At 39.2% G+C, this 16,182-nt stretch overlaps 2 protein-coding genes across 6 annotated transcripts; both read right to left on the reverse strand.

Annotated features, from left to right (window-relative positions):
• Window positions 1-677: 677 nt before the first annotated feature.
• On the reverse strand, window positions 678-6,977 carry LOC113018489 (high affinity immunoglobulin gamma Fc receptor I-like). 3 transcript variants are annotated; one of them, XM_080299011.1, is made up of 8 exons: window positions 6,860-6,977; window positions 4,260-4,295; window positions 3,856-4,119; window positions 3,531-3,776; window positions 3,287-3,445; window positions 3,042-3,143; window positions 1,728-1,812; window positions 678-1,511 (listed from the first exon to the last, which is right to left on the reverse strand). In XM_080299011.1, exons 1-8 carry the CDS (start codon window positions 6,888-6,890, stop codon window positions 1,505-1,507), a joined length of 930 nt encoding a protein of 309 aa, XP_080155137.1. In that variant the 5' UTR covers window positions 6,891-6,977; the 3' UTR covers window positions 678-1,504. The 3 variants fall into 3 exon arrangements, with proteins under 3 accessions (XP_080155137.1, XP_080155136.1, XP_080155135.1); XM_080299010.1 differs by lacking the exon at window positions 6,860-6,977 and having other exon boundaries at window positions 3,042-3,140; window positions 4,260-6,250; XM_080299009.1 differs by lacking the exon at window positions 6,860-6,977 and having other exon boundaries at window positions 4,260-6,250.
• A 2,651-nt stretch (window positions 6,978-9,628) lies between these two features.
• Window positions 9,629-13,879, reverse strand: LOC145425721 (uncharacterized). 3 transcript variants are annotated; one of them, XM_080299014.1, is made up of 6 exons: window positions 12,792-13,877; window positions 12,467-12,712; window positions 12,222-12,380; window positions 11,977-12,078; window positions 10,651-10,735; window positions 9,629-10,394 (listed from the first exon to the last, which is right to left on the reverse strand). In XM_080299014.1, the coding sequence occupies exons 1-6, from the start codon at window positions 12,934-12,936 to the stop codon at window positions 10,388-10,390; spliced, it is 744 nt and encodes a 247-aa protein (XP_080155140.1). In that variant the 5' UTR covers window positions 12,937-13,877; the 3' UTR covers window positions 9,629-10,387. The 3 variants fall into 3 exon arrangements, with proteins under 3 accessions (XP_080155140.1, XP_080155139.1, XP_080155138.1); XM_080299013.1 differs by lacking the exon at window positions 9,629-10,394 and having other exon boundaries at window positions 10,403-10,735; window positions 11,977-12,075; window positions 12,792-13,879; XM_080299012.1 differs by lacking the exon at window positions 9,629-10,394 and having other exon boundaries at window positions 10,403-10,735; window positions 12,792-13,879.
• Window positions 13,880-16,182: the final 2,303 nt, after the last annotated feature.

Below are 16,182 nucleotides of genomic sequence, written 5' to 3' on the forward strand. Positions count from 1 at the left end.
ATTACATGGGTTTGTGATGCAGTTTTTGCGAGCACTGTTGCATTAAGCCTACAAAGTTCTGGGTTCTAACTTCCTTCAGCTGCTATTATGGGATTGTGTGTTCTCCCACAGTTTAAAAAGATATGCTGTGTGGAAATTAACTGAAAATCTTCCACAGTTTTTACATGAAAAGCTGACATCAATAACACTGTATTATTCATATTAATGTTTTCAACTGGTGGATGTTAAGAGGTTATATTGCTGGCATTTACAAAGCAGCTGCCCTGCTGTAATGCTCAGTGTTGCCAGTAGGTAGAAGCAGACTTCAACTCTGAGTCATGTCCCTTTGTAAATTCACTGAGAAGTTTGAAAGGAGGAGCTCTGTGCTGTGATCCAGAACGAAGTCCAGCCTGGGTCATATAGGTTTGAAGGTTTTCATACAATAAAACACTTCTTTGTCTTCATGGTGAAGTCCTGAGTGTGGTACTACATTTCCATGGAAGAGGAGCATTAAATGCTACCAAATACATTTCTGTATATCCAATCCTTAATCCAAATAAACAGAGTAAAGGGAAAATTTAACTACTTTTGGAAGTTTGTTTTACAGCCACTGAATGGAGTTCCTGCTGTTTTATGTATGTGGCTACAGTTTAACTCATTTTGGGATTCATTTATTTTTCACAATAAACACAAGTGTGTATCAGCCAGAACCAAACCAGCCAAACTTTCCATTTGACTTTCTTTATTAAACCCAAAGAACTACTCAAGGAAAATATCCGACACAATGTAGAGCACTATGTCTGGATAAAACCAAACACAGGATATCATCACAAATACATCATACTGTACTGTCCGCAGTGGTGGAGGGGTGATGATTTTTGGCTTGTTTTGCAGTGACGGGAACGGGTCACCTGAAAGTAATTGAGGCTATCACAAACTTCTCTGTATATTAATATACTCTAGACTAGAGTCATAAATGAGCATCAGCGTCTAGACTTCAACCTGAATGATGCTGTGGTGGGCATAAATTAATGGGTGCAAACCTCACTACATAAACTGATTCCAGTAAATAGATAGATAGATAGATAGATAGATAGATAGATAGATAGATAGATAGATAGATAGATAGATAGATAGATAGATAGATAGATAGATAGATAGATAGATAGATAGATAGATAGATAGATAGATAGATAGATAGATAGATAGATAGATAGATAGATAGATAGATAGATAGATAGATAGATAGATAGATGAGCTCTATTAGACACACTGAATGACTACAATGTCTTTCTTGCTGCTGTTACAACCAAATTTCCCTTTGTGGGACAATCAAAGGATTATTCTATTCTATTCCATTGTATTCTATTCTACTCTGTTCTGTTCTATTCTATTCTACAAAAGCATAAAGAATAAAAATATTTTTTTAACGTGTGGTGGGGCCCAGTTAGAGACCAGCAGCTGGACGTCAGTGGCTGGACTGGTTGACAACTTCAGTGAAGAGTAGACAACGTCTGGCTCCGGTTTAAAGTCTGAACACAAACATATACAGTTAAAAAAAACAAAAAAAAAACCCAACAGGAAACATGATTACAAGCTTTGTAGTTCAATCAAGACCTTGATGCCTCTCTTATTTACATTTGCATTTGAAGTGTGAACTGGGTCAGAGCTCTGAGCTTCAATCGTGTGTTGTTCTTTTTTTTTTTTAAGCTTAGCTAAGCATTATTGCTGGAAACAGGGTGAGTTACCTGGCCCTTCTTGTTCTGATAGTTTTTTGTCCATAACTGTCATTTTTAGTTTTCACTGCTGAGTAGACTGCATCTGAATCCGTCTCTGCAGAAGTAAACAATCAGAATTATGTGAAATTACAACAGGTATAACAACTGCACAACTTTTATACTATAGCAGAGCTGTGGGAAACTTTCTACCCTAATTTTGCATCATGAAGAGAATAAGCGACAACTTTAAAAAACCACAGCAGCATTTCATAGTTTTTTTTTAATCTTAATGCCACTGCTATGAAAAAAAAAAAAGATTGGCCACATGAAGCTGAGGGGCGTTTCTGTGAAAAAGAAAAGCGGACGACCACAAAGCTGCTCCTGCCTTCAGTACAGATTGACTTGCTTCACCTCAGCACAAAGCAAACACTTTCTCACAGTATAACCATTATTACTGTCCAAACTAGGACAAACTGCAGTGAGAAGCAGCTTCAGACTACAGTTAACTGGAATCATCAACATGTGCTCAACGTGTCAGGATGGTACAGAAACTACTAAATTATCAACGTTATAGACGTCAGATTCGTTATAGAGACTGGGAAATGCTTTTAAATTAATTTTAAAATGAACAGTCCTGTGTTGAAACACCTGCAGCTGAAGTGTTTCTTTCTATCAGAAACAGGATGCTGGACGACTGCAGAGATGTTAGCTTCAGTTAACCACAGACCACAAACACACAGTCCAGCTCACAGTGAACAACACTCACAGTGTGACACTTAAGGCAATTAGAACTGACTAAGCTGACCTATTTTCAGACAAAGGAAACAAGTTTATAACTACACTTAGCAAGTTTTGTTTGCTTGTTTTACTGTTACAACAGTCCACATTTTTACACTTCTGAACTTCCCTCATATGTTCCATAATGTTCCCATAATCATATCATCAAAGTCAGCAACAGTGCTAATCTTCTTCTACCTTCATATTCAACTGTGTGCCTGATACATTTGAAGAGGAAAAAATCAGAGATGTTATTCATCGTCCAAACTATGATCAAAACACACATTCTCAAACATTTCCAGTTCCTTAATTAAACATAAATTTGTTCACATTGTAAAGCTGCATGACATTCAATCTAAAAGGAAATCTACCCACTCAGTGGCCTTCCTGGCAATGCCTCCTAACAGATATTTGGGCAGTTTTATTAAAATCTATGACCAAATAGAAAGGAAATGCCATTTAAGCCACAAGGTCACCAGCATGTGAGAAACTGTGTGTGTAAAATCACAAGTCGAATCTGATGAAACCTGCTTAAAAACTTCCTATATTGGAAGACGAGCCCACTACCTCGGATTTCTCTGATTGGCGCTTGTTGATTTTTTGATATGTTGATTATACTGCACATGATGTCAGTAAGGATGTCATCTTCTCCAGTTTTTTCTTGATCTGCTGAAATGATTCAAAATGATCAATAATATAAATTAAAATATGTAAACAGAGATTGCATTTAAGAAAGTTGTTACTGTGATCATCATGAATGCGAACTTTATTCTACCAAATAAACTCAGACATGGAAAATCAGAAAGTCTCACCTTCAGGTTTCCTGTGAACACATCGTTTCACCAGCAGAACCAATAACACCAGTAGAACCACAACACACACTGATCCAACAGATGGCAACACAAAGAGAACAGGAGGAGAGAGTGATCGAGGAGGTGTGGATGTAGGTGGAGGTGTGGTGGTGTTTCTCTCTAAAATAAAGCAAACACAGTCATTAATTGTCGTCACATTGTGAATGTTGAAAGCTGCAGAAACACAGACAGGTGAGTGTGTCACCTGTGACAGTGATCCAGCTGGATGGAGACTCTCCATGACCGCTGATGTCACACTTGTAGAGGCCTTCATCAGACCTGGAAACATGCTGGATGGTCATGTGACCTGTAGGCTGCTTCCTGATGAGGGAGCCATCTTTATAGAAAGCAGCTGGGAGGTTGGAGGGAGTGGTCTTTGTTTTACAGAGCAGAGTGACGTCGTCTCCCTCCATCACAGGGAGGACAGGACTCTGCAGGATCACTGATCCACCTCAACACAGAGACAAACTACAGCATTTCATCCATTTACACACAGCTTCATCAACACTAACTCCACACACTCAGCTTACCAGTGACTGTGATAGAGATCATCTTGTTACTTGCTTTATTTTTGGATTCACACCAGTAAAGTCCACTGTCAGATGTTGAAATGGAGCTGATGTTACAGGAAGAACCAGCTGGTGTTCCCCATTCCGTTCCACAAAGAGTGATCATAGTTGTTGTTGTGCTTCTTTTCACAGTCCATCCAGCAGAGCTGTCGTCCTCCTCACAGCTCAGAGACACAAAATCTCCTTTAAAAAACTGAGAGCTGCTGGGACTCACAGTCAGACGAGCTGTGAGGGTTAAAATAACAAAACAAACAAACAAACAAACAAACTGATATATTTTTGTTAGAACTGCAAAGATGAACCCAATCAGGTCATATCAGTGAGCATTTCTCAGGTTTAAACTGTGACAGAAGAAGGTTACTGACCTTGGTTTGTTGTGCAGCTCAGCACTGAGATCAGAACTAAAGAGAAATGACACTCAGGTTGATTTGAGGTGAACATAAAGAACAACTCCACACAAACAGCTGACAAACACACAAACTCTTATCTCCGATATATGTGCTCATTTTCAGCTAAAGCTAAAAAAATCCAAAACAAAACAAAAAGGAAAAACAGCAGATCAATTTGGACTTCATGCACTTCTACTCTAATATGTATCTCAAAAAACAGCTTGTAGTACAATCTACAGGGTGGGCCATTTATATGGATACACCGTAACATGGGAATGGTTGGTGATATTAAAGTCCTGTTTGTGGCACATTAGTATATGTGAGGGGGCAAACTCCTCAAGATGGGTGGTGACCATGGTGGCCATTCAGAAGTCAGCCATCATGGATACAACTTTTGTTTTTTCAATAGGAAGAGGGCCATGTGACACATCAAACTTATTGGTAATGTCACGTCACGTTCTGGGTGGTAACCTGCATGTGCGGCCATATTGGAGGCACTCGGAGGTAACCACTGCAATGGATCAATGTCCGAAACCACAGAAAAGCTCCTCAAAATGCGTTATAGATGCAAAGGTATACAGGGAAGGACTTGGTCCACAGGTAAGGGCACGATATTTGGAAAAGTTAGGTTTTATTTGTGTGCAGATCCAAACGAGTTGGCTCCTTCATCTTGGATCAATGACGAGCCGGAGAGTCTTCCGTCTATTGCGTATCTTGATATCAACTACCTGGTTTTCTTGCCCAGAAGACAGCAGACCTCAAATCTTATAAAAGTTTGGAGGCCTATAACCAGATGGTGTGTGGATGGGTGAGGGAGATGCAGTATCAAGTCATCAGTGACAGATGTGTTGTGAATGCCAAAGTAAGTAACGCAATAACATCTTTAATCAGCCAAACCTTAACTGTATGATATCATCCCTTACCAAAAAGTAGCATACTTCGAGTATATTTTATTAAGTATGCTTAACTATAGGAAAGAAATGAGTGGAACAAATTCGGATGTTGTCCAGATTTTTGCCTTGTAGATCCTGGTTTAGCTTCGCTAACCACAACCGCCTCTTTTCCTCTGATAACTTTCGGCATTATTCTCCATGATTTGTAATAACTTTTGGCTGTCTATAAAACTGCACATATTTTTCACATATCAAACGATCACTGTGGCATTACTGAGAGTTGAAAAACTGTCTAAAGTCTTTCATCTTTAATAAAATGATCAGCGTTCTGCTCTACCAGGTGTAACAATTGAGTTTAACATCCAGGCATCCATGAAAACAGAATGTATGACATTTAACGGAGTTAGAAGTTAGCAGGGAGTTAGCTTGCTAGCTTCTATCTAAATACAATATAGCATGTCCTGACTGCGGGGTTTTGGAAACAAATTAAAACGTACAGCTCTGCTATCACTTCCAGTATGAATGAAGACAGAAAACTAAACAGCAGTGACGTTTGTAGGGTTACTGAAGTTGGGCTAGCTGGTATATAATGATGTGCTACGTGACCGCTAGCGACACAGATATGTTAGCATAATATAAACAAGCTAACTTTTTTTCCACTCGATAAAAGTTAACGTGAGTGTTCTCGGTGGTCAGGAACAAATGTAATCGCATGGCAGGATGCTGTAAAAGGACCAAACTTCAGCCAGGAGAACAACTGAGATAATCCATCCACAATACGAGGTTAGTCATTCATATACTGCTGCATGGGTTGGGCTGTAGTTACATCCTAAGGTTTTAAAAACTGAGCTTAAATAAATGATTAGCGGTAATAAAAGCCGAGGGAGGTCAACAGGGATCACTGACTGTTTTAGGAGCTTTTTGAGATCAAATAGAAGAAAATACATAACATTAAACATGTTAACAACACAAAAGCCATATTAAACGCAGACTACTTTAGACCCGGAAGTAGGATTCGTCGCGTCATCACTGAACAACCGGATAGGTGTTGACCGCTACTAAAGGTAAAGGCTAAGTTTTCACCCACTAGAGGGTGCTAACGTACCTCGTCATGTTTAGGCAGCGATGCAATAATTTACAAGTTTCACTGTTATATGTTATGTAAGTTCAAGATAATTAATTTGTGATTAATGAATAAGGCAAAGGTGTGTTAAAGGTAACACACTGATTTACTAATGGTCTTACGGGGTGTTCACATACACAGCTGTTTAATAAAAGTATTGTGAACCATCAGTTTGAGAGACCATCTTTTCAACCGGGGATGCTACACACGTATCTAAACAGCATCTCCTAAAAATGATCATTGAAATAATAAACATTTCACTAAACTTTTAGTATATGCAAAACATCCATTACTTTTAAATAACCCTGTAAAGTCATGTGTCCACTGTGCAGCTGTGTTGATATAATGAGTGAATGATTTGATCTTTTCACTGCCTGCTGTGTTTCCTCGACTCCTGAGCAAAGATAAAGAGTCAGTTCAGACCTGCAGTTGGTCCTCGTGGTGTTTTGAACTTGAATTCAGCCTGATTTGTTTTTCATGTCTTCTCCTCCATCATCAGTTATCAGGAGAGCAGACAGTCAAAGTACAAGAATTCAAACAAACACAGAGATTCTACTTACAGAGCAGACACAGCACAGATGTTTCCTTCATCGTCCTTCTCACTCATTTGAGCTTTTTTTCACTTCTGTCACTGACACCAAGTAAAGCCCGCCCTCTTCCTCTGAGTCTGTGTTTTTTCTGTTGGTACAAAGGCGGTGGTGGGTAACTCGCTTTTTTACTTGTGTACAGATGCCTATGCTAAATTATATTAAAATATAAACTCAATGTCAGTGTCAAAGATTCCCTCAGTCTGGTGTTGATGAGCTGTGATTTCGTTAATGAACAAATTCAAATAACCGTTAAGTGGTTCATTCAATTTTATAATGTGTTAGTGGTTAAAGCTTTCTTTTGGGTGTCATGTTTTTAGTATTTTTGGTTGTGAAGCACTTTTTAATATTTCCCTTTAAAGGGACTGTATAAATAAAATCTTGCTTACCTCACTGATGAGTATGATGTGAAACACAGGAATCGAACGAGGGACGCTGCTGTTATGGAGCTGAACTGGAACCATTCAGACACTGAGGCCCTCTGAACACATTTTAATTACAGCTGTGCAGAGACACACTGATGACTGACTGGAACACTATGATTCACAGATTGTTGAAATGCTACCCTTCAATGTTGCCACTTGAGCGAGATATTTGACTTTAAATCTTGACATGGATACAAGCAGATCATCAGTGAGAGTCACTTAATATTAAAATTAGTACCATCCATTCGCTTCCGCTTATCCTTTCCAGGGTCACGGGGGGCGCTGGAGCCTATCCCAGCTGTCATAGGGCGAGAGGCAGGGTACACCCTGGACAGGTCGCCAGTCTGTCGCAGAGCCAACACACAGGGACAGACAACCATTCACACCCACATTCATTCGCACATTCACACCTAGTGACAATTTGGATTATCCAATTAACCTATCCCCACAAGCTGCATGTCTTTGGACGGTGGGAGGAAGCCGGAGTACCCGGAGGGAACCCACGCAAACACGGGGAGAACATGCAAACTCCACACAGAAAGACCCCGGCCTGATGTTGGAATTGAACTCAGGACCTTCTTGCTGTGCGGCAACAGTGCTAACCACCGGTCCACCGTGTTAAATTAGTACCATCAGCGTTAATCTTATTAAAAGGACGTTAATATCATAACCGTATTAACGCAGCAAATCTCAGTTAGCTAGCTATCACGGATCGCCCTGCGCGTGGGGCTTGTTGTATTACCTCTTTATTTCCCTTTAACTTATCTCATAATTGTAAGGTAAATAGATTTGTGGGTTAAATAGCAGAGTTGAGTATGTGGGTTGAAACCATCACAAAATTGTCAAATTTTCTCTGGCACAATGTATTGTTACAATCAAAATATAACTGATCAAACACAAATTTCCTTATTCTTTGTGACTTTTTAGGAGTTTATATGTCTATAGTGGTCCTGAAACAGGCTGTGGGCAGTCTTTGTTTAAGGGCTTCCTCATCAGGTTGTAATAAATATTTTTTGGAAATATTTTAATAACTCACACATCCTTGCATTGATATGTTGGCAACACCGAGATTTATACCTCCAGATGAGTCCAGGTGACCTTATAACCCAGGCTTCTGTTTAAACATCCTCACTGTTCTTAAATGTTGGACATCATGACATTTTCATGGCTCAGTGCTTTAAAATAAGAGAACCTGTTGTTCAGTCCCATGATCATCTGACTCATCATTTGACTCTTTGTACACAAATGTTTAGCCTGATGGCATCTCTGTTCAGTTTGCCCTTTGCTTTGAACTTTACACATATAAAAATCACACAGTCTCATCCTTTACAGATGGCTTTAGCTGGATTCTCAATTTCAATCATCTTTTGCATAAGACCTGTTTCCACAGAGTTTCAGTTCTTTTGTAATTTGGCGTATCGCAGTGTCAAAGAGATTTAGATCCCTAATTGCATTTTATGTATACTGGTATATCATAGTACGCCAAAGCTGGAAGAGAAGAAAATTTGTAACTTTTGGAAGGATATTTAAATTCATGACTGCACTTTCAGACTAAAGATATGAACATTAATACCTATGTTTTATCGTCTTTCAAAGAGTAATATTTCTACATTATCGAAGCAAGAAGAAACAATATAGAGCAACATCATTACATGAGTTTGTGATGCAGTTTTTGCAACATTAAGCCTACAAAGTTCTGGGTTCTAACTTCCTTCAGCTGCTATCATGGGATTGTGTGTTCTCCCACAGTTTAAAAAGATATGCTGTGTGGAAATTAACTGAAAATCTTCCACAGTTTTTACATGAAAAGCTGACATCAATAACACTGTATTATTCATATTAATGTTTTCAACTGGTGGATGTTAAGAGGTTATATTGCTGGCATTTACAAAGCAGCTGCCCTGCTGTAATGCTCAGTGTTGCCAGTAGGTAGAAGCAGACTTCAACTCTGAGTCATGTCCCTTTGTAAATTCACTGAGAAGTTTGAAAGGAGGAGCTCTGTGCTGTGATCCAGAACGAAGTCCAGCCTGGGTCATATAGGTTTGAAGGTTTTCATACAATAAAACACTTCTTTGTCTTCATGGTGAAGTCCTGAGTGTGGTACTACATATATTTCCATGGAAGATATATGTAAATGCTACCAAATACATTTCTGTATATCCAATCCTTAATCCAAATAAATAGAGTAAAGGGAAAATTTAACTACTTTTGGAAGTTTGTTTTACAGCTACTGAATTCAGTTCCTGCTGCTTTATGTATGTAACAGTTTAACTCATTTTGGGATTCATTTATTTTTCACAATAAACACAAGTGTGTATCAGCCAGAACCAAACCAGCCAAACTTTCAATTTGACTTTCTTTATTAAACCCAAAGAACTACTCAAGGAAAATATCTGACACAATGTAGAGCACTATGTCTGGATAACACCAAACGCAGGATGTCATCACAAATACATCATACTGTACTGTCCACAGTGGTGGAGGGGCGATGATTTTTGGCTTGTTTTGCAGTGACGGGAACGGGTCACCTGAAAGTAATTGAGGCTATCACAAACTTCTCTGTATATTAATATACTCTAGACTAGAGTCATAAATGAGCATCGGCGTCTAGACTTCAACCTGAATGATGCTGTGGTGGGCATAAATTAATGGGTGCAAACCTCACTACATAAACTGATAGATAGATAGATAGATAGATAGATAGATAGATAGATAGATAGATAGATAGATAGATAGATAGATAGATAGATAGATAGATAGATAGATAGATAGATAGATAGATAGATAGATAGATAGATAGATGGATGAGCTCTGTTAGACACACTGAATGACTACAATGTCTTTCTTGCTGCTGTTACAACCAAATTTCCCTTTGTGGGACAATCAAAGGATTATTCTATTCTATTCCATTGTATTCTATTCTACTCTGTTCTGTTCTATTCTATTCTACAAAAGCATAAAGAATAAAAATATTTTTTTAACGTGTGGTGGGGCCCAGTTAGAGACCAGCAGCTGGACGTCAGTGGCTGGACTGGTTGACAACTTCAGTGAAGAGTAGACAACGTCTGGCTCTGGTTTAAAGTCTGAACACAAACATATACAGTTAAAAAAAACAAAAAAAACCCAACAGGAAACATGATTACAAGCTTTGTAGTTCAATCAAGACCTTGATGCCTCTCTTATTTACATTTGCATTTGAAGTGTGAACTGGGTCAGAGCTCTGAGCTTCAATCGTGTGTTGTTCTTTTTTTTCTTTAGCTTAGCTAAGCATTATTGCTGGAAACAGGGTGAGCAGCTAGCTTGTCCCTGTCCAACGTTAAAGTTAAAGAGAAGTCGTACCTGGCCCTTCTTGTTCTGATAGTTTTTTGTCCATAACTGTCATTTTTAGTTTTCACTGCTGAGTAGACTGCATCTGAATCCGTCTCTGCAGAAGTAAACAATCAGAATTATGTGAAATTACAACAGGTATAACAACTGCACAACTTTTATACTATAGCAGAGCTGTGGGAAACTTTCTACCCTAATGTTGCATCATGAAGAGAATAAGCGACAACTTTAAAAAAAACCACAGCAGCATTTCATACTTTTTTTTTTTTAATCTTAATGCCACTGCTATGAAAAAAAAAAAGATTGGCCACATGAAGCTGAGGGGTGTTTCTGTGAAAAAGAAAAGCGGACGACCACAAAGCTGCTACTGCTTTCAGTACAGACTGACTTGCTTCACCTCAGCACAAAGCAAACACTTTCTCACAGTATAACCATTATTACTGTCCAAACTAGGACAAACTGCAGTGAGAAGCAGCTTCAGACTATAGTTAACTGGAATCATCAACATGATTAATGCATGTGCTCAACGTGTCAGGATGGTACAGAAACTACTAAATTATCAACGTTATAGACGTCAGATTCGTTATAGAGACTGGGAAATGCTTTTAAATTAATTTTAAAATGAACGGTCCTGTGTTGAAACACCTGCAGCTGAAGGGTTTTCTTTCTATCAGAAACAGGATGCTGGACGACTGCAGAGCTGTTAGCTTCAGTTAACCACAGACCACAAACACACAGTCCAGCTCACAGTGAACAACACTCACAGTGTGACACTTAAGGCAATTAGACCTGACTAAGCTGACCTATTTTCAGACAAAGGAAACAAGTTCATAACTACACTTAGCAAGTTTTGTTTGCTTGTTTTACTCTTACAACAGTCCACATTTTTACACTTCTGAACTTCCCTCATATGTCCCATCATCAAAGTCAGCAACAGTGCTAATCTTATTCTACCTTCATATTCAACTGTGTGCCTGACACATTTGAAGAGGAAAAAATCAGAGATGTTATTCATCGTCCAAACTATGATCAAAACACACATTCTCAAACATTTCCAGTTCCTTAACTATCTTCGCTCCAACTTTCCATAAATTTGTTCACATTATAAAGCTACATGAAAGTCCTTCTAAAAGGAAATCTACCCATTCAGTGGCCTTCCTGGTAATGCCTCCTAACAGATATTTGGGCAGTTTTATTAAAATCTATGACCAAATAGATAGGAAATGCCATTTAAGCCACAAGGTCACCAGCATGTGAGAAACTGTGTGTGTAAAATCACAAGTCGAATCTGATGAAACCTGCTTAAAAACTTCCTATATTGGAAGATGAGCCCACTACCTCGGATTTCTCTGATTGGCGCTTGTTGATTTTTTGATATGTTGATTATACTGCACATGATGTCAGTAAGGATGTCATCTTCTCCAGTTTTTTCTTGATCTGCTGAAATGATGCAAAATGATCAATAATATAAATTAAAATATGTAAACAGAGATTGCATTTAAGAAAGTTGTTACTGTGATCATCATGAATGCGAACTTTATTCTACCAAATAAACTCAGACATGGAAAATCAGAAAGTCTCACCTTCAGGTTTCCTGTGAACACATCGTTTCACCAGCAGAACCAATAACACCAGTAGAACCACAACACACACTGATCCAACAGATGGCAACACAAAGAGAACAGGAGGAGAGAGTGATCGAGGAGGTGTGGATGTAGGTGGAGGTGTGGTGGTGTTTCTCTCTAAAATAAAGCAAACACAGTCATGAAGTTGTCGTCACATTGTGAATGTTGAAAGCTGCAGAAACACAGACAGGTGAGTGTGTCACCTGTGACAGTGATCCAGCTGGATGGAGACTCTCCATGACCGCTGATGTCACACTTGTAGAGGCCTTCATCAGACCTGGAAACATGCTGGATGGTCATGTGACCTGTAGGCTGCTTTCTGATGAGGGAGCCATCTTTATAGAAAGCAGCTGGGAGGTTGGAGGGAGTGGTCTTTGTTTTACAGAGCAGAGTGACGTCGTCTCCCTCCATCACAGGGAGGACAGGACTCTGCAGGATCACTGATCCACCTCAACACAGAGACAAACTACAGCATTTCATCCATTTACACACAGCTTCATCAACACTAACTCCACACACTCAGCTTACCAGTGACTGTGATAGAGATCATCTTGTTATTTGCTTTATTTTTGGATTCACACCAGTAAAGTCCACTGTCAGATGTTGAAATGGAGCTGATGTTACAGGAAGAACCAGCTGGTGTTCCCCATTCCGTTCCACAAAGAGTGATCATAGTTGTTGTTGTGCTTCTTTTCACAGTCCATCCAGCAGAGCTGTCCTCCTCCTCACAGCTCAGAGACACAAAATCTCCTTTAAAAAACTGAGAGCTGCTGGGACTCACAGTCAGATGAGCTGTGAGGGTTAAAATAACAAAACAAACAAACAAACAAACAAACAAACAAAAAAGCTGATATATTTTTGTTAGAACTGCAAAGATGATCCCAGTCAGGTCATATCAGTGAGCATTTCTCAGGTTTAAACTGTGACAGAGGAAGGTTACTGACCTTGGTTTGTTGTGCAGCTCAGCACTGAGATCAGAACTAAAGAGAAATGACACTCAGGTTGATTTGAGGTGAACATAAAGAACAACTCCACACAAACAGCTGACACACACACAAACTCTTATCTCCGATATATGTGCTCATTTTCAGCTAAAGCTAAAAAAATCCAAAACAAAACAAAAAGGAAAAACAGCAGATCAATTTGGACTTCATGCACTTCTACTCTAATATGTATCTCAAAAAACAGCTTGTAGTACAATCTACAGGGTGGGCCATTTATATGGATACACCGTAACATGGGAATGGTTGGTGATATTAAAGTCCTGTTTGTGGCACATTAGTATATGTGAGGGGACAAACTCCTCAAGATGGGTGGTGACTATGGTGGCCATTCAGAAGTCGGCCATCTTGGATACAACTTTTGTTTTTTCAATAGGAAGAGGGCCATGTGACACATCAAACTTATTGGTAATGTCACGTCACATTCTGGGTGGTAACCTGCATGTGCGGCCATATTGGAGGCACTCGGAGGTAAACACTGCAATGGATCAATGTCCGAAACCACAGAAAAGCTCCTCAAAATGCGTTATAGATGCAAAGGTATACAGTGAAGGACTTGGTCCACAGGTAAGGGCACGATATTTGGAAAAGTTAGGTTTTATTGGTGTGCAGATCCAAATGAGTTGGCTCCTTCATCTTGGATCAATGACGAGCCGGGGAGTCTTCCGTCTATTGCGTATCTTGATATCAACTACCTGGTTTTCTCGCCCAGAAGACAGCAGACCTTAAATCTTATAAAAGTTTGGAGGCCTATAACCAGATGGTGTGTGGATGGGTGAGGGAGATGCAGTATCAAGTCATCAGCGACAGATGTGTTGTGAATGCCAAAGTAAGTAACGCAATAACATCTTTAATCAGTCAAACCTTAACTGTATGATATCATCCCTTACCAAAAAGTAGCATACTTCGAGTATATTTTATTAAGTATGCTTAAGTATAGGAAAGAAATGAGTGGAACAAATTCAGATGTTGTCCAGATTTTTGCCTGGTTTAGCTTCGCTAATCACAACCGCCTCTTTTCCTCTGATAACTTTCGGCATTATTCTCCATGATTTGTAATAACTTTTGGCTGTCTATAAAACTGCACATATTTTTCACGGTCTAACCGATTGGTACAGCCAAAAACATGGCAATAATTCACCATTTCCTTTCGTTCGACGTTTGGAATCTGTTTGAGTGCACGCGCTTTGTTTACCTCCAGTAGCTCCAATATGGCGACTTCCGGTTTGATGACACACCATGAAAACGCACTATCCGGTTGTTCAGTCTGACGTCACTAGCCGTGTCTGGGTCTAAACTCCGCTGCAGGTCCATATATCAAACGATCACTATGGCATTACTGAGAGTTGAAAAACTGTCTAAAGTCTTTCATCTTTAATAAAATGATCAGTGTTCTGCTCTACCAGGTGTAACAATTGAGTTTAACATCCAGGCATCCATGAAAACGGAATTTATGACATTTAACGGAGTTAGAAGTTAGCAGGGAGTTAGCTCGCTAGCTTCTATCTAAATACAATATAGCATGTCCTGACTGCGGGGTTTTGGAAACAAATTAAAACATACAGCTCTGCTATCACTTCCAGCATGAATGAAGACAGAAAACTAAACAGCAGTGACGTTTGTAGGGTTACTGAAGTTGGGCTAGCTGGTATATAATGATGTGCTACGTGACCGCTAGCGACACAGCTATGTTAGCATAATATAAACAAGCTAACTTTTTTTCCACTCGATAAAAGTTAACGTGAGTGTTGTCGGTGGTCAGGAACAAATGTAATCGCATGGCAGGATGCTGTAAAAGGACCAAACTTCAGCCAGGAGAACAACTGAGATAATCCATCCACAGTACGAGGTTAGTCATTCATATACTGCTGCATGGGCTGGGCTGTAGTTACATCCTAAGGTTTTAAAAACTGAGCTTAAATAAATGATTAGCGGTAATAAAAGCCGAGGGAGGTCAGCAGTGATCACTGACTGTTTTAGGAGCTTTTTGAGATCAAATAGAAGAAAATACATAACATTAAACATGTTAACAACACAAAAGCCATATTAAACGCAGACTACTTTAGTCCCGGAAGTAGGATTCGTTGCGTCATCACTGAACAACCGGATAGCTGTTGACCGCTATTAAAGGTAAAGGCTAAGTTTTCACCCACTAGAGGGTGCTAACGTACCTCGTCATGTTTAGGCAGCGATGCAATAATTTACAAGTTCCACTGTTAAATGTTATGTAAGTTCAAGATAATTAATTTGTGATTAATGAATAAGGCAAAGGTGTGTTAAAGGTAACACACTGATTTACTAATGGTCTTACGGGGTGTTCACATACACAGCTGTTTAATAAAAGTATTGTGAACCATCAGTTTGAGAGACCATCTTTTCAACCGGGGATGCTACACACGTATCTAAACAGCATCTCCTAAAAATGATCATTGAAATAATAAACATTTCACTAAACTTTTAGTATATGCAAAACATCCATTACTTTTAAATAACCCTGTAAAGTCATGTGTCCACTGTGCAGCTGTGTTGATATAATGAGTGAATGATTTGAGCTTTTCACTGCCTGCTGTGTTTCCTCAACTCCTGAGCAAAGATAAAGAGTCAGTTCAGACCTGCAGTTGGTCCTCGTGGTGTTTTGAACTTGAATTCAGCCTGATTTGTTTTTCATGTCTTCTCCTCCATCATCAGTTATCAGGAGAGCAGACAGTCAAAGTACAAGAATTCAAACAAACACAGAGATTCTACTTACAGAGCAGACACAGCACAGATGTTTCCTTCATCGTCCTTCTCACTCATTTGAGCTTTTTTTCATTTCTGTCACTGACACCAAGTAAACCCCGCCCTCTTCCTCTGAGCACCTGCTTTTCTACTGGTTCAAATACAGTGGATAATTAAATTCTTATAAAAATGCAAGATAT

Source organism: Astatotilapia calliptera, chromosome 3, assembly GCF_964374335.1.
Source record: "Astatotilapia calliptera chromosome 3, fAstCal68.1, whole genome shotgun sequence".
NCBI classification, from domain to species: domain Eukaryota; kingdom Metazoa; phylum Chordata; class Actinopteri; order Cichliformes; family Cichlidae; genus Astatotilapia; species Astatotilapia calliptera.

What these genes read in the sequence shown, in the direction of transcription:
- LOC113018489 (XM_080299009.1), bottom strand. Translation starts at nt 4,335, where the DNA reads ATGTTCACCTCAAATCAACCTGAGTGTCATTTCTCTTTAGTTCTGATC. An exon ending in CAGCTGGATCACTGTCACAG is followed by an intron (nt 3,446 to 3,530) that starts GTGACACACTCA and finishes GCTTTATTTTAG; the next exon opens with AGAGAAACACCACCACACCT. An exon ending in TGTTCACAGGAAACCTGAAG is followed by an intron (nt 3,144 to 3,286) that starts GTGAGACTTTCT and finishes GAATCATTTCAG; the next exon opens with CAGATCAAGAAAAAACTGGA.
- LOC145425721 (XM_080299012.1), bottom strand. Translation starts at nt 12,936, where the DNA reads ATGATCACTCTTTGTGGAACGGAATGGGGAACACCAGCTGGTTCTTCC. An exon ending in GATCTCTATCACAGTCACTG is followed by an intron (nt 12,713 to 12,791) that starts GTAAGCTGAGTG and finishes CTCTGTGTTGAG; the next exon opens with GTGGATCAGTGATCCTGCAG. An exon ending in GCCAATCAGAGAAATCCGAG is followed by an intron (nt 10,736 to 11,976) that starts GTAGTGGGCTCA and finishes TTACTTCTGCAG; the next exon opens with AGACGGATTCAGATGCAGTC.